This window comes from Arvicola amphibius, chromosome 10, assembly GCF_903992535.2.
Source record: "Arvicola amphibius chromosome 10, mArvAmp1.2, whole genome shotgun sequence".
NCBI classification, from domain to species: domain Eukaryota; kingdom Metazoa; phylum Chordata; class Mammalia; order Rodentia; family Cricetidae; genus Arvicola; species Arvicola amphibius.
The window spans coordinates 39,448,964-39,472,796 of record NC_052056.1 but is presented as its reverse complement, the minus strand read 5'-3'; the positions used below and the strand labels follow the sequence as shown (position 1 = coordinate 39,472,796).

The 23,833-nt window shown below is 44.2% G+C and overlaps 1 protein-coding gene and 1 pseudogene across 2 annotated transcripts in view; both read right to left on the bottom strand.

Annotated features, from left to right (window-relative positions):
• Positions 1–23,833, bottom strand: part of Gpr156 (G protein-coupled receptor 156) — a 60,087-nt gene that overhangs the window by 25,059 nt on the left and 11,195 nt on the right. For both annotated transcript variants that reach the window (XM_038346831.1, XM_038346832.1), the window contains exons 3-4: positions 1,475–1,604; positions 1,016–1,126 (exon numbers count right to left, since the gene is read on the bottom strand). In XM_038346831.1, coding sequence (XP_038202759.1) covers positions 1,016–1,126; positions 1,475–1,604 — 241 coding nt within the window. The remainder of the gene's footprint in view (positions 1–1,015; positions 1,127–1,474; positions 1,605–23,833) is intronic.
• On the bottom strand, positions 38–160 carry LOC119825856 (annotated as a pseudogene).

Sequence of the window (23,833 nt, the reverse complement as noted above, 5' to 3'; positions counted from 1 at the left end):
ACGTTTCATGGGTTGACATAATACCACACTTTTTATTCAGGGGAGAGAACTAATACAGTCTCTCACTACCACAAATTATGCAGCCGAGTTTCCTAAGTGTGTGAGCTTCTCTCTGGAAAAACCACCTCCTGATCATGGTGTTCCCCTGCCAGGTAAGTATCTTGTCATACTTTTAATATTGTATTTCTTGTGTGTCAATTCTGCCCCCCCCCAAAAAAAAAAAACAAAACTAGTTTTGAAAAACCGTATCAAGAGGGATGAACTCCGTCCTTTTAGCCAGCTTTCTGCATCTGTGTGCTTACAGCCAAACTTTTGCTAAGTAACCACCATGATTCGATAATGTTTGGTTTTTAACATCCTATAATTACAGAGAAGCAGTCTGACAGGATTATATATAAAGTCTGGGGAGTCTCTAGCCAAAGAGACTCGTGGTCTGGGCAGTCATATCAGGGAATCTGATAAAATGGGGGAGTATGGTTATAATAAATGCTGGATGTCAGGGACATGCGGGTGACCTAGCTGCTGCAGGGCTTGCACAGTCAATTCTTCCTGCTGAGTCCCTTTTCTTGCTCACTGCTTCAGCTATGCCCTTCTCAGGGCAGAACATTGCCTGTATGGGAAAGACCTGCGCCCTGGGGAGAGGAATCGTTCTGCTCCTAGCTGTAGCCTTTCTACACTCCCTCTTTCACTTACAGCTCCTGTCTGTGCCAAGAGCCAGTCTCTGGGCATCTTGTTTTCACTCCCACTGTGCCAGGTCCTGGCCAGCTCACAGGTTCCCGTGGAGCCTGGTGTACTTAAAGCAGCCCACGTTCCCAGATCTAGTTCCCGGCGTGCTCACTCGCAGTCCTAGAAGTCTGGGGCTTTACGGAGCCACATCACTCTAAGGACTGAAGTGAGCAGCAAGAATTCCAGCCCTCCTATAGTTATCCTAGAGATCAGCACTAATTTCCCCAGCTCTGAGCCTCCATGGAGCTCCCGCTGCCACCCAGCATTGTGTACCGACTGTCCAGCTCACCACTCTCTTGTCGGGGACCCTCTGGGTGAACACCTTGTAGAGTCGCCAGCTCTTCCCCAGAATAGGACCAAACACAAGGGAAGTCCCAATGCACAGCATGGACAGTCTCATCTGAGGGCAAACAAGGACAGAAGCAAGAGTCACAGTGGAACCTTCCTTCGTCTTCAACATCTTAGGTCCATAGAGGACAGGGGTTAGAAAGTGGGCCTCACTGAATGTGCCCATAACACGGACACATAGCTATAACACAGATACACAACTATAACATGGATACATAACTGTAACACAGATACATAATTACAGCATGGATACATAACTATAACATGAATGTGTAACTATAACACGGATACATAACTATAACATGGATACATATCTACCACTCACAGAAAGAGCCATGATCATGAAATGTTAGCAAAATCTAACATGGTATCCGAAACAAAATTTCAAAATGTCACCTACCTGAATGAGTGCTTCCATTGAATTCCCCACAGAAGTATCTTGAATTCCAAAAAGGTAAGCACTACTGTAAGTCAGACAGCTGCCCAGTAAGGTCACAATGTTCAGATTTGGGCTGGACATCTTCACAATCCTAGGTGGAAATAGGAAAAGTGGCATAGCTGTGACCCATTGCACCCGTGTTGAAGGCATGCCAGAGCAATGCTTCTTCTGAGGATAATCCCCACGGCAGCCCCGGTCACTGGGGAGAAGTCACTGTGCGCCTTCCAAGAAACTTATGGTTTATTTACATGCATTTAAAAATAACCAAACCCTGGTTTGCTTTATTTTTTATGTTTTGAGATAGGACCTATTGTAGCCCAAGCTGGCCTTGAACTTGCTATGTTGCCCTTGAACTCCTTACTTTCTTGCCTCTATCCTGTGCTGGGATTGCAGGCATGTGTCAATATGCTTCTCTTAAAAAATAAAAAACTTATATGCCAGACATCATGGTGCATGCCTTTGATCCCAGGACTTGGGAAACAGAAGCAGGCAGATCTCTGTGATTTCAAGACCAGCCTGGTCTGCAAAGCAAGTTTCAGGACAGCTAGGGCTGTTACACAGAGAAATCCTGTCTCAAAACAAACAAACAAAACACCAAAAATGTCTCAAAAGTTTTATTTTATAAATATGAATGCTTTGTCTACATGTATGTATGTGTGTGTATCACGTGTGTACCTCATGCCCATGGAGAACAAAGAAAGGCATCTGATTCCTCAGAGCTGGCACTATGGAGAGTTGTGAGCCGACCATGTAAGTGCTGGAAACTGAACCCCGGTCCTCTGCAAGAGCAACAAGTGCTCAGAACTGCTGAGCCATCTCCGCAGCCCTCCTGGCTTTTAATTTCTTGAACCCAAATTCTTGTATCTCTTGCTTTTATAACTGGGACTTTGAAAGGAAGGCTGAAAATTGGCACACAGATGACGCCAGGGAAGAATGAGGGCTTGGTGGGTGAAGTTGAGGCTGTTAGGGGAGGCCAGCGTATGTAAGCTGCAGCCGGTACCCAGGGGAACAGTGTGGGGCTCGCAGAACTGAGCTGTAAGGGAGACTACTGTTTGCAGAGGGGGCTGGGTTTCTTCACATACACTAATTGTTAGACGCACACATTGCTTTTCTTTCTTTACTTGACTGAAACAAGAGGCAGCCGAGATTAAAAACAGGGCATGAAGTTAGGGTCGTTTTTAGGAGGGGGCAAAACGAAGTCAGTGGTACATGCACATAACTGGGGTCCTAGACAAAGTCGGCACCGGCAGAGGCTCAGGGTGGGATTTTAATCTAAGGGGACAATCAGGCTTATTCTGTGCATCACTGATGTCTGAGCTTCTGTAAGACCGGGGCTTGAGACCCTTTTCCATTAGCCTCCCACAAGCGCCTACACATAAGCCATGCCCACGATGGCGGCCCTCTCACGGCTTGCCTGCCAGGACCTCATAGCTAAACATCTGTTTGTCTACATCACTGACAATAGCTTCGCAGCCCCGCTCAGCTCGGCACCTACCTGGTTTGAATGCCCTAATTTGGTCTCATTTGCACAATCCAGTATGTCACAGAATTTGGAATTCTCCTCCTTTCTGACTTAGTGAAGAGGAGCCCTGTCTAGTTATTTTTGAGGAAATAGGCATTCTCTAGTGTTCACGTCTCAAGCCCTGGTGTAAACCCCTTGTCCAGATAAACATGCCATGGACCCAGACGTGTTTTTTTTTTTTTTTTTTTTGGTATTTTTTTTCTGGAGAAGTTTTACCGAGGGTTTCTCAGAAAAGAAAAACATGAATAGGAGATGATTAACCTGTTTAGTTTGGCTGAGTGAACAAACACCTGTGAAGCCATATAAATGCCAATCAGCTCCAATTCAGTAGGTAATGGCTTGTCTGGGGACCGTCTGTCTTTGCTGCGTTGGGAGGCATTCCGCCACCATGTCATTTTATTTTTCTATTGAACTAAATGATGAAGTCTACAAAGCTGAAAGTCTTCCCTCATCTACAAACATGCAGAAGATTTCATAATGCCAGGAGGGTTGGGCCTCATGAGGCCCCGTGTAACTTCCTGAGCCTAACTTGAGTTTGATGAGACCCAGTGTAACTTCCTGAGCCTAACTTGAGTTTGATGAGACCCAGTGTAACTTCCTGAGCCTAACTTGAGTTTGATGAGACCCAGTGTAACTTCCTGAGCCTAACTTGAGTTTGATGAGACCCAGTGTAACTTCCTGAGCCTAACTTGAGTTTGATGAGACCCAGTGTAACTTCCTGAGCCTAACTTGAGTTTGGAGAGGAGTGACTCAGCACAGTCTGACCTAGACCCGCCTCCGTCTAGTCACCACTGGCGTGGCAGGATATTATTGGCCCTTATTCCTCACTCCACCTCACCCCACCCCAAGACTCCAGCCCACTAGCTCAGCCCTATATAAGTTCCTGTCCTGAGGCAATCAAGTGAGCTCCTGCTTTGACAGACTCCCAGCTCAGTGTGTGTTTCTCCTCAGTGGCCAGTGGGGGAGGTCTGGATTGTCAACTCTCACCATCCTGCTCAGCCCCAGGGAGAGGTCGGCTGGAGCCACTCTGCCTCAGCCCTATCTGCTGGAGAACCCGGCACAGGAGATTTAAATATTACACACTTAATTACTATGACATGACTTATGTTGCACATATGAAGAGTTGAAAGTCTAGACTAGGTGACTAGCAGTCAGAAAACAAAGTGTTGGGGGTGTCAGGGATTATAAACAATCTCTTTTTTTTCATATTCATCAACTAGAAACATGAGACAAGGACTTTCTCAATTTTTCTGTTCTCCAGTAGACTCAGGACATGCAAACAAACATCTGTAGGTCTTGTTTAATCCTGTATCGTCACTCTTGTGGTCTAGTAGACCCAGGAGCTGTGGCATTCACCAGCTCAAACATTGGCCTCTGAGCTAGGGGACTTTGAGAGTTACTGAATTTGGAAACACGGTTCAAGGTTGTATCTGGGATGTATCTGGGCAAGCTATGGCTAGGCTAGAAGGAAACTTCCCTTAAAACATCACAGGGCACACTTTATAAGACACATCATGAGTTGGTGCAAAGGCTAACACTGAGTAGTAACTTAGTTCTGTTTAAATTTATGGGTATGGATGTTTTGCCTGTATGTATGTCTGTGCACCAGTTGTATGTCCGGACAGGAAGAGGCATCAGATTCCCTGGAACTGGAGTAACAGACAGTGGTGAACCATGTGGGTGCTGGGAGTTGAACCTGGGGCCTCTGGACTGCAGTGAGCAGTATATGCTCTCAACCACTGAGTCGTCTCTCCAGTCCCTACCATTGAGCTCCGTCACAGCTAAAACAAATATAGGAGTAATTCACAGCTCAGCAGTGGAAAAGTTTTCATTTCTGAGAATCTGTTAAGTTTTTCGTTCAGTCTGCTGCTTTTGATCATATTATGTTACAATAAGATTATTGTATTGTATAAATGTATGTCATACAAAACTCCAGCTTTATTATGTGATCTGCTGTCATGCCACAGATCTGATCTGCTGTCATTTTGTCGATTTGGTTTGAGTTCATCAATCCGAATTCTGCACACGTCACACTAGCACTATAGCGTGACCTCTAACCACTTGTGCTTCATGCCTGCGCCGCCCTGCGGCTTCATCCCACCTGGGCCTCCTTAGAGGACCATCCAGAGAGGTCAGTGTAACCTTTCAGCTTCCTGGACTCTACATCCACTCATCAGAATGGATTATTATTATTTTGCTTCAGGGGCTCTGGATCCTTTGTCTCATCATTTGAAAGAGTCCTACTTTATGGGATTTGAAACATAAATATACTCCCCACCCCACCCTCATTAAGATAGGGTCTCACTGTGTGTCCCTGACTGCTCCTGAACTTGCTATGGATTCCAGGCTGACACTGAATTCACAAAGACCCACCTGCCTCTGCCTGGGATCAAAGGTGTGTAGCCCCGCACCTGGCATTCTCTCTCTCTCTCTCTCTCTCTCTCTCTCTCTCTCTCTCTTTCTCTCTCTCTCTCTCCCTCTCTCTCTCTTTATACCACAGTCCATTCAGAATTTAACTCCTTGTCTTCTTCCATAAATTGTTTATCTGCCATCCTTCTCCAGTTCAGTGCGTGAACTCCATCTTTCTGTTTGCTTAGATCAAAAACCTTCAAGTCATTGCTGACTCTTGCTTACCTCCCACATCCAATCTGTCTTGAAGTCTCATTGGTTCCACTCTGGAAATACAACCAGAACCCAGCTACTTCTCACTACCTCTACTGCCACCAACTGATCAAAGTCTTCCTTGCAACAGCCTCCTAATTGCTCTCCTAGCTTCTATGGGGAACTTCCTTCTCAATCACTGGAAGCCAGAGGGGATCATGAGCTGGCTTAATGTCCATGTGTTAGACAAAGAGGGCACATGTTTGGGAATAGAAGTGGCTTCCGGGTGTCTCTGTGGATGTTCATAGAATGGTTGAGACTTCCTTGATGTTACTGCACACAAAAAGATCAGAGTTATTTTAGGGCTGTGAGCGCTGTGGAGTTCTGCAGACCAGACTAAGTCCTCACTGACAAGCCTAGTTGTGTGGGTGAGCCTCTCCCGGGCTTCCCTCCCAGCATGGTGCTGAAAGAAGCCCGGAAATAAATGAGAGATCCTAACAGGGTGTCTGCAGCTCTGTGCTCTCCCACCCTCTGTTTCTAGGGAACCGCAGCATCTGTGGCAGGATTCATTCACATACGCACGTGCACACGTAGGCTCACTGTCTCCAATGTGATCAGCCTCCTCCAAAGGTTCCCTTCCATTGGCCAAATTCTTCCTGGAGAATTCTCCTAGGAAATGCTTTCTTCTAACCCATCTCCCAGGTCACGTGGCCAGGAGGGCCCCGAGGGCCCAGCAGACCTCATCTTGATGACCACACATCCTATGTCTCAGCAGACATTAGTGACAGAAGTGAACGGCACACATTACTCTCCCAGATTTCATAAAACCCGCTGATCTTGGATGGCCTTGCTGCTTGCAGCTGGCAAGGAAGCCTGACTCTTTTGTATCTTGGATCCCTGAGTGCTGGGTGGGCCTGGCCTCTCTAAACTCACTTGCTTTTCAAAGCAACCTCAGTGCTTATACAGCTTTGTCTAATCCAAAGAGCAAAATTCCCAACCACCAACCTGTCATTTGGACCCACAGTCACTGACGCCGTAAAGGACCTGGAAGCAGAAAGCTACAGGATAGCTACGTGGCTAGCAGCAGTGGGACCTGATGAGACCCGGGGTCCCTTCCAGCTTTTCTTTTTAGCCATAGAATCTTCTCCTGCCACTAGCTTGTCAGCAAGCCAGTCCCGTGCATTTCTGCCTCAATTCCTTAGCCTGTAAGAGCAGACTGACCTGGTTTCCAGAGATGTGGTGGATTTTACAGCCCGATCAACTGATCATCCAAATAAAAGCTTTGCTTATTAAGTACTTAAGAAAACTTGCCAAATGTCCTGGCCCCAGATTCTCCTTTAGCCGATGGCCTCGGTGTTCTTGGCTCCGCTCATCCTCTCATTGATGGTCATTTTGTGTCAAACATTAATTCCTGAATAGCAGCCTATCACAGCATTAAGAAAATGGAGATGGCAAAGCAGATTAGCTAGAATCTCTGCCCTCAACTCATGAGGCTGCTTACTTGGGGGGGGGGGGGGTTAGCTTTCTCAGGATGAAGATAGTTTCCTGACTCCTCTTTTAAGACAGAATAAAAGCTGCATATAAGACTACCAGTCCTTTCCTCAGCATCCAGGGCTGTCTAACACACAGAACAGATAGACTGGAAAATTCGAATTACATTCATTTACATGTGTCTTAACACCTGTGTACCATGGCATGCACATAGAGTCCAGAGGACAACTCAGTGTTGTTGGTTTTCTCCTTCCGCTGCGTGGGTCTTGGGGACCAAACTCAGAGAGTCTGACATGGTGGCAATGCCTTTGTCTGTTGAGCCATCTATAGAGCCCATAGAATATATGTGTGTATATATGCTATATAAATTTAATGTATGAAAACACTTATAGATTTATAGTACACATATTTCAGAATTCATAGCTTTCCTGGGCTACAAACACAACTGAGTCTTGATTCAAAACTGCATCCTCACATCCATTTTAAAAGCTGGAATATGGCAGTTCAGATTTCCATTTCACAGCGAATGTCCACTAGCTCGTTGTCCCGGCTCAGGTGTAGGACGGTAGTGGAAGGGCCCATTGAAGACACACTGCTGGTGAGGGGAAGCAAAAGCCACAGGGCGCCCTTTAGAAAGGAAGCCTGCTTTCTTTAGGAGTATTATGGCAACATTTGGTATCTATTTAAAAAAAAAATCAACTCCCAAATGTATATTTCCATGTCTCGCGACAACTGTACAATATTTTAAATGTACTTTTAAACAAGAGGGGACAATAGACACACAGAAGAAAATCCCATTTTCCCCAAGCTCTCCCACCCGAGGGCTCCAGTTCCACGCATGTTGTGATTGATTGTTCAGGCTGCGGTTTCAACTTCCGTTCTCCCTCCCACTGCCCCACTGCAGCCGTAGAAAAGGCCTCCAGCGATTTCCAGCAAGACTCTTCCAAAAACCAAAAAACAAAGCTAGTCCAGGCGCCCTGGTTCTAAGCAGGACAAAAAGCACAAGCACGATTGGCCCTTAGAAGCATCCAATTGCAGAGCGCCAGCCCCAGGTGGCTGCAAATCCCTCTTTGCTCCTCGTTCCTCTCTTTTCAGTCTTCAGGTTTATTATGTAGGGAGAATGCTGGGCCGTAGTGTGACGACTCTGTGAGGAATGCTGAATACATGAACACAAGCAAGAATGGTTCTCTACTGGGCCAGAATCTGGGAATCCATGGCGGGGGGGGGGGGGGGGGGGGAGGAGGCTGAGTTTGGCCCAGTTTTCTATCTATGAGTACCTTCTAGGGGGTCTCTCAGTAGTACCCTATTAAATGTTTGTTTAAAACTTATATACAGTTTTAAACTGTAGCTTTGGAGCCTGTCCTGGAACTAGCTCTTATAGACAGGCTGCCATCCGACTCAGAGATTCACCTGCTTCTGCCTTCCTAGTACTGGGATTGAAGGTGTGCACCACCACCGCCCAGCCTCTTAAATTAATTTTATCAACAGATTTAGATGAGTGTTAGGAGTTCAGGCCTTAGAAAAACGAGAAATAAGAGAACCATGAAAGAAGATCTGTTGCCTGTCCCCACCAGCTGTCCAGGGCAGGACTGGAGTCCCAAGGCCCTGAGGCTCACACCCTCCTGACTCTCATTTGCCATGAAAGGACTGGGGACAGTGTGGGCACAACTGACCTGCACACCCTCTCTGACTCTGGGATCCTCTAGTATTTCCTTTTGCTTTCCTGAACTGATCACAGTTGCCTGGGACTCTTCTTTCTCAGCGGCCTTTCCGACGCTGGCTGCTAACACCCTGTAGTAGTGTTAGTAGACCGTGGGTTTGCACCTGGTTCCCCAACGGCCCCGTTTGGCCGACAGCATCAGCAAGAGCAGACCCAGAGGACCACTGCTCTCCCTGTGGTGCACACAGCCTTCGGTGCTCTTCACAGGGACTGTGTCTTCAGATCCCATTGCTGGCTCAGGCCTAGGACGCTGGCTGATTTCCCATTATGCTTCCTGGTTTTACCCACTGGCTGGAATCCAGTCTGAATTCCTGCTGCAGCTGGCTTTGGGCTCTTGGGCTTTTGCCATTGTCTAGTGTCTCTAAGCCTTGGCTCCAGCGATGGCTTGGCAGCGTTGGCTCTGCGCTATGGCAGACAGGAATTATGCGTTCTTTCCTATAATCTGATGGAAAAGGAACAACTAATTGTGTGTATGTGCGTGGGTGATGTGTGCGTACATCTGTGCATGTGCACACTCACGGCTACAGGTATGGGTACACACGTGGAGGTCAGAGGACAACCCCAAGTGTCCATCGTCTCTCTCTACCTTGTTTGAGTCATGCTTTGTGGTTGTTGGCTACTTTGAACCATGGGCCTCTGGGGATCGTCCTGACTCTACCTTCCATCTTGCCAGAAGAGTCCTAGAATTACAGCCATGAGAGCTACCATGCTCAGCTGTATGTGGGTTCTGGGGAGTCAAACTCAGGTCCTCGAATGTGTGTAGCAAGTGCTCCAGCTCCCGAGTCTCCTCTCAAGTTCCCAATTTATCTCATTGATTTTTTTTTTGACACTGTTATAAATGAGATTGTTGTCTGGATTTCCTTTCCAGAAAGTATATTGTCAATGTCTCCAGTTTTTGAGTATCACAAATCAAGCTACTATAAATATTTATATATAAGTTTTTGGGTAAACATATGTTTCCATTTCTCTAGGGTAAATACCCAGTAATACAATGACTAAGTCACACAGTATGTGTTTGATCTTTCTAAGAAATTACCAAAATGTCACTCAGAGATGCATGAGAAATTTAGTTTTTCCATATGTTTGCTAACATTTGGTATTGGTGTGTGTATTTATGTGGTATGTATCAGCCTTTAGGAGTAGAAACCTTGGGGTTGGGGCTGGAGAGATAGCCCAGTGGTTAAGAGCACTGACTATTCTTCCAGAGGATCCAGGTTCTAGTCTCTGTGGTGATATTTTGTTTCTGTTTTAACAAATAAAGCTTGCCTGAAGATCAGAGCGCAGAGCTAAGCCACTAGAGGCCAGTTAGTGGTGACACACACCTTTAATCCCAGGACTCGGGGGAAGACAGAGGCAGACAGCTCTCTGTGAGTTCAAGGCCACCCTGAGCTATCCTAGATTAATCTAGTTTCAAAGAGAAACAGAGTCAGCTGGTGGTAGCTCACACCTTTAATTCCAGCACTAGAGAGGTGGAAACAGGAGTAATATGGCTGGGTGGAGAGAGGAGTATAAAGCGGGAGGAGACAGGAGCTCAGTGCAGTCTGAAGTTTGGTGGAGACATCTGCAATCTATGGATGCAGTCTGAGGTGCAATTGGAAGCAGTCTGAGGACAGGATCACCCCTTTGGTCTGAGCATTGATAGAGGTAAAAGGTCTCTCTAGCGGCTGGCCACTCTGCTTCTCTGATCTCTCAGCTTTCACTCCCTAATATCTGACTCCAGGTTTTTATTAAGAACACGTAGAATGCATGCTGCAAGTTTCAGACCCACATGGTGGCTCACAACAGTTACTGAAGGTCTCTGAGGGAACCATATGCGTGTGGCACACAGACATACAGGCAAAACACTCATTGATTTAAAAAAAAATGAGTAAATCTTTTAAAAAATAAATAGAAGTCTTGGATTCCATTTGTTTATCAGGTATAAATCTTGTAGGGGAGAAAGTATATTTCAGTAAGCTGAATTTTTGTTCACATAAGTGTACATGCAGAAGTTGACATCAGCTACTTCCTCAATTGCTTTTCACCTTATATTTTAATGTGTGTGTGTATATATATAGTGTGTGTGTGTGTGTATCTGTGTTGAGGAGCACCCATGGGTATCCATGGAGGCCAGAAGAAGGTTTTAGAATCCCTGGAACTAGGTGTGCTCTTAACCTCTGAGCCAGCTCTCCTGTCCCCATCACCATATCCGTTTGAGAGAGAGAGAGTCTCTTCTGTACCTGGAGCGTATAGATTTGACTAGACTAACTGCCCAGTTTGCTCCAGGGATCCCCACTGCCTCCTCAGTGCTGGGATTCTAAGTGACTGTCACTGCATCCAACATGTTTGTGTGGGTGTGGGGGGACGGAGCTGAGGGCTTCAGGCTGCCCAGCAAGCACTTCACTGACTGGGCTAAATCCCAGCCTCTAATGTTCTCAATCTGGATCAACACCCTTCTCAGTGCTGGGCGTTGTGGTAGATGTGGAATACAAAAATATAGGACTTGCCTCAGACGTTAGCAAAGGTAATGGGTGAGTGAACAAGGAGATCTACTTCTGAGATAAAATAAGCATTGGTTAACGGATGTAGAGCTTGATAAAGGAACTGTGCCTTACTGCGGTTGTTCTTAAATCCCAGAAGGACCAGAACCATGCGGAGACTTGTCAACACACAGACTGCTGGTCCTCATCACCCCAAAAGTTTTGGATTAATTAGACTCTAGGGTTGGGTCTGAGGTTGTATTTCGAACAGGTTTCTGGGTGGTTCTGCTAATTTGAGCCCAGGACCCTCATTTGAAGAGGCAGGGGTTTGTTTTAAAGAATGAATGATTGTTTCTCTGGTGACAAACGGGGTGTCATGAAACACTTCTACATGAAAACCCGACTACAGCAGGTGATCAACGTGCACACTCCACTGCTGGAGCATGGCTTACAGGGAAAACATGGGCATTGTATATTACAAACAACACAAACATTTAAATGTGTGTCAGGCATGGTGGTGCATGCCTTTAGTCCCAGCATTCAGGAGACAGAGGAACCCTCTGTGAGTTCCAGAATAGCCTGGTCTATATAGAGACCCTATCTCAAAAACAAAACTTCCCTAAACCTTAAATACTTATCTACGGAGCTGTGTAGGCAAGTCCAAGCCTGCGTTAGGAAACCATATTGAGCTTCTTAAGTTATATTGACAAAAGATCAAAGCTTACAAAATGAGACAGACCTTATAAGGAGAAATGGCAACCATACCAATAAAAACAAATGAAGGGGACTGGAGAGATGGCTCAGTGGTTAGAAGCACTGGCTGTTCTTCCAGAGGACCCAGGTTCATCTCCCAGCATCCACATGACAGCTCACAACTCTCTGTAATTCCAGTTCTAGGATTTGATACCCGCACATAGACATGCACACAGGCAAAACACCAATATACATAAAGTAAATAAACAAATCTTTTAAAAAGCTAAGACTATACTTGGACAATGGAGCTGGATAATAAGAGACAAATTTGAGAGACATTCCAAAGGTTAAATAGCTGAGACTTGTTGGAAACTATCCGTATACATAGGAGATGATAGAAATAGATATGGATGAATTGTTTATTAATAAATGATATGAAATGTGAATATGATTTCTTACCATTAGTTAATAAAGAAGTTGCTTCAGCCTATGGCAGGGTAGCATAGAGCTAGTTGAGGGGGAACTAAACTGAATGCTGGGAGAAAGAAGGCAGAGTCAAGTAGATGCCATGTAGCTGCCGAAGGAGATAGATGCCGGAAACTTTCCAGTAGGCTATAGCCTCGTGGTGATACATTGATTAATAGAAACGGGTTAAATTAAGATGTAAGAGTTAGTTAATAAGAAGCCAGAACTAATAGGCCAATAAGTGTTGCAATTAATAGAGATTCTATATGATTATTTGGGTCTGGGTGGCTAGGAAACAAATGAGCAGACTCCACTTATAAATAAACAAGATGAAAATTAAATGGTCAAGGGGAGAGCAAGACTAATTGCTTGTAGATGGAAGTTTCTCTCCTGCCTGGTTCTGCAGACATTCAGTCCCAAAGAAACACACAGAGGCTTATATAAATTGTAAGCTGTTTGGCCTGTTAGCTCAGGCTTATTATTAACTAGCTCTTTCAGCTTAAATTAATCCATAATTCTTATCTATGTTTAGCCACACAAACATATGGTACCTTTTCTCAGTGAGTCATTCCCATCTTGCTTCCTCTGTGTCTGTCTGATGACTGTGTCCCTGACTTTCCTGTTTCTAAAATTCCCTTAGTCTGGTTGCCCCACTTATATTTCTATCTGGCTACTGGCCAATCAGCATTTTATTAAACCAATACAAGTGACAAATCTTTAGTGTACAAAAGCATTATTCCACAGCAGTGACTAAAGTCTGGTTTTAGTCAATGAATGTAAATTAACTATGGAAAAATCCTTAATGGCAACTGTGAAGTCAGACAGGATTAGAGAGAATCGCGGCTGAGGATACTAAAGTGGAGACATTAGGACCAGACAAAAAGTGCAGTGTAAGAAGTAAATCAAGGCTGGAATCCAAGGTGACATCAAAATGAAGTGGGTAGAAGAAATTCTAGAACTGTTGGAAGCAACTGATGAGTACAGAGTAAAACTGGATTCTTAAAAATTTGTTTTATTTTTAATTATGTGCATGTGTGTGTGTGCACACGCATGCTTGTGTGTGTGTTTTTTTTGTGTGTGTACATGAGTGTATTGCCTGCTAGACCAAAAGAGGGTGTTGAGTCCCCTGGAGTGGAAGTTACAAGTGGCTGTGAGCAGCCTGAGGTGGTGCTGGAGACTAACCTTGAGTCCTATGGAAGAGCAGCAAGCACTGTTAACCCCTGAGCCATCTATCCAGTCCCCCAGAACTGGATAAATGGTAGAAATTGAGAAAAGAGAATGTTCAGAAAGAACAATGGAGCCAGGCACAGTAGCACATGCTTGCAATCTTGGTGCTTGAGAGGTAAAAGCAGAGGATTATGAGTTCCAGAATAATCCTGGGCTACATAGTGAGGCCCTGTCTACAAACCAAAATTGTAAGAAAAACAAAGAAGGAAAGGAAGGAAGGGGAGATGGTTAATTGCATTAGTGTATCTTTAAAAGCTAATACATATGATGGTGAAGAAGCATCTGTTGAGTTAGTGGCCTTGGCAAGGAATCAGACTTAATGACCTTTCTGTGGAGTCTGGGGAAAGGATTGAAAAATCAACTACAGATAAGAAGACAGAGGTGGCTGCTGAGGTCACTCTTTTAAGAGGCTTGGTGATAAAGGGTGGGTGGGGGCAGAAGCTTCAGGGAGAGGGACAACCAAGGGAAGATGCTTCTAGAAGCCTTCTAAAAGCTAGCCTGCATTTATTTGACTGCCTAAACAGGAATATGTAAAATCCAGAGAAATACTCGATGACTGTAACTGGGTCCCTTTAGGAGGCAGTTTAGGGGAGACAGTAACTCTTATGTTCCCAATAAGCTCAGAGATGTGAAATTATGCAGCCCACTGTCTTCTGTAAGTGGAGCAGTCCCTGTGCCCCCTAGAGCAGCAAAAGATGCCACTGTCGTCCCAGCTTCCTCCTTTTAATCGATTTTAAAATAATCCCCTTATGTGCTTTTAGCTCTCTTCAAAAGCTCTTCTAAATGTCTAACACACACTCCCGACACCGTTCCTAACCCAGCACTCCGCGAGCCCCCCCTCCTCTTTTACATTCACCGCTGTGACTGTCACGTTTTCGTGTGCTTAGATTTCTGAAAGTTCCTCACTTGCTCTTTTGCTACGCTTCTAAAAATAGCCTCCACTTCTCCTGTGACTTTCAAAACCACCTTTTAATTTTTCCTAGAGAATATTTTTTTTTTCCCTTGGTGAACATCAAATGTGGAGATGGGTTTCCTGGGCTCACAGATTTAATTGTGTCATGACGCACACGCCTGCTTTAATTCTCACGCATGCTTGGTTACCTCATGAGAGTATCTCCTGGATAAGACTCATAGCTAGGTCACTTTCTCTAGCTCTAGGTGGTTTGAAACTTCCTGTAACAGGGATGTTCATTTCTCTTTTTTTCTTTCTTTTTTTTTTTCTTTTGGGATAAGGTTTCTCTGTAGCTTTGGAGCTTGTCCTGGAACTCACTCTCTAGACCAGGCTGTCCTCAAACTCACAGAGATCTGCCTGCCTCTGCCTCCCGAGTGCTAGGATTAAATGTTGGCAGGGATGTTCATTTTATTATTCTCCTATTAAATAGCTAATCACTGCCTTTTGGCCCCATCAGCCACTTTATTACTTATATTTGAGTCAACCCTCTGATTTATAACTTGCATAATGTCTGTGTTTCTGTGCTGTTAATGTTTCTGTGTTAGCATCATGAGCTTAGTCAGCTTGTCTGGAGCAATGCTTCTCAAAAACTTAAATCACCTGCATAGATTTTTTTAAATGTCCGCTTGATATTCTGATTTAACTGGGAGCCAAGGCTAAGCATTATTTTTTAAAAAGATGCACTTTTTAAAAATTATATGTGTTCAGCCTGAATGTATATATGTTCACGATGTGCATGCAGTGCCCATGGAGACCAGAAGAGAGCATTGATCTTCTGGAACTGGAGTTACCAGTGGTCATAAGCCACCATGTCAGTATTGGGAACTGAACCTGGCCCCCTACAAAAGCAACAAGTGCTTTTAAGCTCTGAGTCATTTCTCTATCCCCCAGCACAAAGATTTTGTTTTTCAAAGTCTCATAGGAGAGCTTAAAGCAAATCAAGTTTGACATACACTAATTCAAGTACATCCCTATAAAGTAATGAATATTTTTGGAATTATCAAAGGATTTGGATAGGCGTGTCTCTAGCAAAGATACAGAAATGACCAATAAGAATATGGAAAAAAAAACCTCTCAGCATCGTCAGTCATCAAGGAAACGGAAATGAAAACCGTGAGACACCACTTTATATCCATTGGGATGGCTGGAATTGAACAGGTTATGCATATGGTCATTGATGAGTAGGAGTCTCCATAGATTGCTGGTGGGACTTTAAACTGATGTAGCCATTTCATTAAACAGTTTTAAAGGTAGGTTAAACAGTTGCCATGAAACGCTGTTCCATGGCAAGCAAAATGTGTGCTCACACAAAGACTTACATGTGAATTCCCCGAGCAGCATTTTATTGAATAACAGCCTCGAAGCAGGACAAACCACGTATCTATTAGCTGAGAATGGATAAACAAAATGTGGCATCCATGTAATGGGATGCTACTCAGTCACAAAAAGAAATGAAACGCTGATTGATCCTACGGCACGAATACACTTGAAACATGCTAACATTATACTGAATAAAAGAAGCCAGACATCAATGTGTGAATCCATTTACATGAAGAGTCTAGAACAGACAAAGCTACAGATACAGAAAGGATAATTGGTTTCCAGGGGCTCAGGGAAGGAGGAGTGGAGAGAAACTCCAAACCAGCACAGGGTACCTTTGGGGTAATAAAGTGGTCTGGGATTAGTGATCCTTGAATTTACTGTCTAGTGATGGCTTCCCGACGATTAGACTGTACCGCAAACTTCTGAAAGGCAGGGTTGATGTATGGTGTATGAGCCCGATCTCCAAAGACATCAAAAGGGCGTCTGGATTTCTCCTGTCATCTTGCAGGTCCGAGGGGTTCCTACTCATGGTTCGTTGAGGAAGATGCCCTTTGCTAAGCACATTTCTGTTTTAGTATGCTTCCTAAGTGCCTGAGCACTGGGACAGAAAGGAAGGGAGTCTCCTAGTTTCGTCTGATGCCTAAGCTATGTTCTCAGAGTATATCAGTGTGGACTGTCTGACATTAGCCACTTTGAGGAGAAGAGAAAAATACGTTCTATGGAAGGAAAACACGAGTTACAAGGAACCCTAATAAATGAGGCTGGACCATTTTGAAGCCAAGAAAGAAAAAGACCAGGGAGGTGTGAAGAGATCCTGAGTGGGTCTGGCAGAATACAATTCTAGAACACTTGAAAGATAAACTACCACTTAAAAGTTTGGATACGAGGCCAGTGAGGTGGCTCTGTGAGCAAGGGTGATTGTTCCTAAGCCTGGAAATCTGAATTTGACCCTAGGACACTCATGGTGGATGGAGAGAACCAGCTCCTGAACGTGGTCTTCTGACTGCCACGTGCACACGGTAGCATGTGCATGCCCGTGATCCCATACACACATGCAAGAAGTACATGCAAGAAGAAGAAAAGGTTCAGATATGTAAATTTAGGCTATTATAGATAAAATGCTTTATCTATAGTATGTTTTTCTATTTATAATTTTATAATATATTTTATTTCTATATATAATTATTTTTAACCTGTGAAACAGTAAATTTTAGAATGATCATTACCATCTAAGAGACAGTACAGGCAAAAAAAATGTTAAAGCAATGTTTCCATAATAGAATCTGTTCAAAATGAGCTACCGCTAATAGGTGCTTTAAGTCTCTTGCTTTGGGAAACAGCCCTAACCATGAAGGCTGATGTTTATCTGTGTTCTCACGCAAAGATGACTGTTGTCACTTCCAGAGGTAGAAATATTGTCAGCACTGACAGACGGTAGCCAAAGAATTTAAATGAGAAGAGTTTAAATCCTGCAGGAGATATACAAACCTTGAAATCACCGGCAGTGGTGAGCAAGGAACTGAATACATAAAGATGTGCACAGCCAGGAGATATTCTGGGAAAGTAAGGACAGACAGACTTCACAAAAGATCAAACTGTGAATGTGACTGTGTATATCAGGCAGAAACCCCCCACAGTACCCAAGAAGGGGAGGTTGGGGCCATACAGGCCCAGGCTGGCTGGGACGTCTTCCCCAGGTCTAAGACTCTGGGCAGGCAATGGACCATCAGAAAGGAATGAACAGATCTTGACAGCTGTGGTCTGCTCCCTTTAGCTTTACCCTGGGGCGTGCTGACATACATGATTTGAGGACTGTTGGGGCAGCAGAATAAAAAGACAAAAGCCAAGCCCACCGAACTACACTGGGCTTGGGGGCCAAGGTCCAACATGGACATCCAGGCCCGTGTCAGGATCCCCAGGGGTTGATCTGCAGGAGCCGTGGAGACATCTGGACAGTAAAAGTGTTAGGGCCCAGGAAGCGGCGGTTATGATCCGAGGGTTGTAGATGGTTGTAGCACAAATAATAAAATCCTAGGGACAGATATTGGGGTTCAGGCTAAAGATCAGAAAAGCAAAACAGCCAACTGCTAGACAGACCTTTCACCTCTACCAAATCTTCAGATCGTAAGGGTGAGATCTTATCTCCATGATCCTCAGACTCCATACTCCAGTGAGTTCCTGTCCCTCCCTTTATGTTTCTCTCTCCACCCAGCTATATTGTTTGTGTCTCCATCTCCCTAGTGGTGGGATTAAAGGTGTGTGACTCCCGAACAATGGGTTTAAAGGTGTGAGCCACCACTACCTGGATCTGTTGTTTCTGGATCACTCTTGTGTAGCCCAGCGTAGCCTTGAACTCACAGAGATCCCTCTACCTCTGTTTCCTGAGTCCTGGGAATAAAGGTGTGTGCCACCACTCCCTGGCCTCTACTGGCTTAGCTTTGCATTCTGATCTCCAGGCAAGCTTTATTTATTAAAATGCAAATAAAATATCACTATAGATGGTCTTGCTATAAAATAGTTAGTGCTAAGTAAACCTAGACCATTCATTTTGTTGGGACCAGAGGCAAGGTGTTCCCAGGTCTGAAGAAGGCATGGAGTGGGACTTGTTTCTTTGCAGTCCTAGGCTAGAGGCTGTGCCACATCAAAAGATCAGAAGGGAAAGCATCATCCCGGCATCCCAGAAACAGCATGGCCGCCAGTATTGCCTTCTCTTTCTTCTCCTCCTCCTCTCCCTCCTTCTTCTAAAGGTTCAAGGTGTGTATTTAAAGATGTGTAGGAAATAAAAAAACCAAACCATGTTTCTAGAAATCTTTACTTACAGGTAAGTGACTCCAATTTGTTAGCTCTTTTGTGCTCAGGCATGTTTTCCAACAAACAAAACACCCTGATAAATCTATCAGGAGTGAGGGAGGCAGTGGGGACAACAGCAGCTGCGCCATCTAGGAGTGACAATGATTAATTCCTACATCTGCTCAGTCAGATAGAAACAAAGGTCATTGTGCATAGATCAGTGCAGCTATCACCACCCTTCCCGCCACAGACAGACAGACAGACAGACAGACAGACACACACACACACACACACACAGAGAGAGAGAGAGAGAGAGAGAGAGAGAGAGAGAGAGAGAGAGAGAGAGAGAGAGAGACAGTTGCTATTGTCAAATTCAACATGCTTGAAAACATGTTCAAAATCTGGTGAATCACAATGGTAAAAGCAAGCTCCTGGCCTCGTGGGAAGCCAAGAGGGAGGGATCAGGTGTAGATTAATGTTAGATTATTTTCAAATCTAGTTAGTACCCCAATCGAGTAAAATATGGAGATTCAGTTATGGTTACTGTAAATGGGAGAGCACAGGAAATGTAGGACTAAGTCTCTATACAGTATCTGATCAGAGAAAGACAGGCGAACACGTGGGAATATCCGCCAAATCAATCCGCGCAGACTTCCATGACAAAACGCCACAGGCTTGAGGAATTAGACAACAGGATTTTATTCTCGCTAGAAGCCCAAGATCATGCATTGAGCAAGGCTGTTTTTGGAGCGCAGCATCCCTTCCAGCCTGCAGACAGCTGCCTGCCGGGTCCTCACCGGCTCTTCCGCACCAGCAGGTGTGTCTGCTGCATGCACCCTCAGGACACCAGCCCTGCGGGATTAGTGATGTCACCTAACTTAAGTCATTTTTCTTTAAAGACTTTGTCTCCATATACAGGCACATTAGGACTTAGGGCTTCCTACACATGAATCTGGGGAGCACGGTGCTCATGACATCCAAAATTACAGAGAGAGGGCGCTCAGAAGTTAACCCTTGGTCCCCATGTTCCATAGTCCCCTGAATGTGTAGCTACTTCCTGTCCATGACTCCTATAATTACACATTTCTGACAGTGCCTTTAAAACATAAGGACTGCGGACAAGGGAAGCTATTCTTTACGTACACAGATTATAAAGGTATACTTCAGTGAACTTCCACAAAGAGGACATCCCTGTGACCATCACCCAAGTCCAAAACGAGAACACTCCAGCCACATCATAATTGCTACCTTTCCCTCTCTCTAAAGGCAAAATGCAGCACTGACTTTTTGCACTATAATTTAGTTAGTTCTGACCTTGAACTATTCTGTGAAGGGGAATCGCACAGTGCACGCCACTTCGTGACTGGCTTTTTAAAGCTGACATGGGCTAGTTATTCCTGCTCTGGAGCTATTATAAATAATATCAGGGGCATCCATTTATAAGTTTAGATGTGGACGCATGTTTTCATTTCCTTAGATAAAGACCTAGGATTAACACTCGGGGGATTCTCAAATGACATCCACAGCATCTCTAGTATTTTCCACTCCCGTTGTAACATTGTATATATGGGAATGGTATCATTCCGCCACAGCCTCAAAACCACTTGTTAACTTTTAGCCATAGCGGATGGAAAGTTAGTGACTGGGTTGACCCGCCTTCCTCTTCCTACTTAAGACTTACCTGTTGAACATATATCTTTTCAGAGATACATCTATTCAGATTCCCAACCCACTTTATAATGTTTTCCAAGATGGTTCTACCCAGTTTTCACTCTTCACCCTGAGAGTGGGATTGTGTCCACACGGGTGGCCTGCTGACATGACCCACAAAGGGCAGAGCTGGTTTCCCACATCCATTTTATTATTTTGTTTTGTCTTTCATCACTGGGTAAACATTTTACTATACATTCCTTCAAATATCTAGATATAAACCCTTGACTTGATATATGGTTTCAAAACACTTCGTTTTTATGTTTTTATCTTTATTTTATGTGCATTGCTGTTTTGCCTGCACGTACGTCTGTGTGAGGTGTCAGATCTCCTGACAGTGGAGTTACAGGCCATTGTGAGCAACCTGATGTGGATGCTAAGAACTGAACCCTGGGCCCCTTTGCAAGAGCAGGATTTGCTCTGAAACTGAGCTGTCTCTCCATCATCTGGGGTGCAGAAGTTTTAACTTTGGTGCGGTTTTCTTTTATTGTGTGTACTTTTGCTGCCGTGATAAACAAGTTCTTTTTTCTTCATTTACTTGGTGTGCGTGTGTGTGTGTGTGTGTGTGTGTGTGTGTGTGTGTGTATGTGTGTGTGTGCACGAACCAGGCTACATGTTGGTTGTCAAAGAACAACTGGCAGAAGTTGGCTCTCTCCTTTCACCGCGTGAGTTCTGGGGATCAAATCCAAGTTGTCAGGCTTGCCAGCGGGCACCTTTATCAGTTGAGCTGTCTTGCTGGCCCAAGTTCTCCTCCTTTTCCTACTCCTTTTTTTTCTTTTTAAATCAGTGGTATATAAACAAGTCTTACATAGTTCGCTTCACATTTACAGTATAACTAATCATTATGTCCTTGATTATATATAATATAGACATAAGTAAGATATTTTTCCAGAAAAATGATATCTAAGAATTTTTGTTTCTTATAACAAACTGACAAACATCAGTTTTGGAGGTTTTTATCTTATGGAAAAAAGAAACCCAATGGAACTTTAAAAAACACATCGAAGAAAATATACACAGTGGGGCATGAAGGTGGTGTATGCTTATGATCCCAGCCCTCTAGGTTGAAGCAGGAAGATTGCCTTGAATTTGAGGCCAGATTAGGCTACACACCAGGCAGGCCTGGGCTACATAGCAAGATTGTCTCAAAAACAAAATAAAAACAAAACACAAATCCAAAACAAAACAGAAACAAAGATAAACTGATATGTATAAATATACAATTCTGTAATTCACACCAAACACGCCTCTGCATCCGCGCACAGCTCAAGGAAGGAAGCCTGTCCCTTGCTCTGCTGGTCACCATGTCACCTCCCCTTTCTCCCTGCTGACCTAGGGTCAACCCCCCAACCCCCGACTTCTGCCAGGCTAGCTTGTCTGTCTGTGCTTCTCATTATACAGTGCCAGGTACAAACTTGTGTTTGCCTTCTTCTGGTCGACAATATTTCTCAGAGAGCCACTGGTACTATGGCAGGTAACTGGAGACCATTATATTGTCGTGGGGCGTCGATTTATGGGATGCACCTGAAGATACTGTGAGGGTAAAACTGTTGATGGGCATTTGAGCTGCTTCCAGTGTCTTCACAGTTCCACTATGGTGTGAATATCGTCTGTTCCCACCCAAACTGATGTTGAGATGTGGTTCCCAGTGCAACTCTGTTGCGAGGTGATAGGACATCAAAGGGGGATTTGGGTCATGGCACCTCCATGGAAAGTATTAATGTCCACCTCACGGCCATAGGTCTGTTCTTGTGAGACTAGGTTGGTTACCCCCACATGCTTGGCCCCTTTGGTGTATTTTTAGTTCGCTGTTCTGTCGTGTTGTGATACAGTTAGGGGCCTCTTGCCCAACAGTAGCACCGTTCTGTTTGAACTTTCCAGCTATCAGAATTGAGTCAAATAAAGTTCTTTTCTGTACACATAACTCAAGTCTTAGATACTCTGCTAAAGCAACACAAAGTGGGCTGAAATAGGCTTGTTATAAATAGTATTGCTAAGAATTTTCTAGTAGATGTATTTTGGTAGCTATATGTGCCGTTTTTTCTTGGATTTCAGACATACAGGGTATGAATATGTTCAAGATTTATAGACCTTGCTAAACACTCTTGCAAAGTGAATGCATCTATATATACCCTCAATACCACATGCATACAGTCTGCATATAGTTTCTATAGCCTAGGTCTGTGGTAGGCGGTGCCGTCTGGGTGTGTGTAATGTGCAATGCTTTCACACAGTGTCTTGCATCATGAGGTATTTCTCAGATGGGTATCCCTCTGGCTAAGCAACTAGACTTCCATCACAATGCATCAGAATTCCTATTGCTCTTTGCCTCCTCCAAACTTAATTTTGTCCATCTTTTGCCTACTAGACATTAAGCAAGCCTTGTAGGCTGTCCACTGTGACTTCAATTTCCATGTCTCTGATTGACCGTTTATGGGCTAGCTGGATTGTTTGTGAAGTGCCACTTCAAATCTTTTCTCCATTAAAAAACTTCCTTCATCTTAATCTGTTTTATTTTGTTATGTTTGGTCATTATCTCTTAGAAGCCTGTTCTTTTCTAATGAGAGACAGAAAGGGAATGGATCTGGAGGGAGGGAGGGAAAGAGCAAGGAGGAGGAATAAAGGGGTGGGGAGTATAATCAGGACATATCGTATGAGAATCTATCTTCAATAAAAGAAAAATGTTTTTCTGTTTTTCTCATTGATTTATAGTTCTTCATTCCAGATAAAAACCCTTTATCGATGCATACATTGTGAATACATTGTCTCACTCTGTAGCTTGGCTGCCTTTTTTTTGCCTTTTCTTTTAGTGGTATCTTTAACAGAAGAATTCGATATCTAGCTACTTACCTACCTATCTATCTCCATCCATCCATCCATCCATCCATCCATCTATCATCTATCTATCTATCTATCTATCTATCTATCTATCTATCTACAAGATCTCGCTATGTACAAGATCTCTCTATGTACTCCTGGCTGTCCTGGAGCTTGCTATGTGAGCAGGCTGGCCTCAAACTCACAGAAATCCTCCTGCCTCTGCTTCCCAAGTAACCAGCACACCCAGATTCTTCGTTTCAATGTAGAGAAATTTAACAATCTTTGTCTTCATGAATCATAGTTCTTATATTATGTTTGAATATAAAACAGCCCCTTCTTTTTTTATTCAGTAATATTGGAATCTTCTTTCTTTTGTTCCTTCAGTTTTTAGCCAGTGGCCCATACAAGGCAGTTCCATTGGAGGGGGCTGGAGAGATGGTTTAGTGTTTAGGGGCACATGCTGATTTTACAGAGGACATGACTTCAGTTCCTAGTGCTCACATCAGGCGGCTCACAAATGTCTGTAACTCTAGCTTCAGAGGCATTT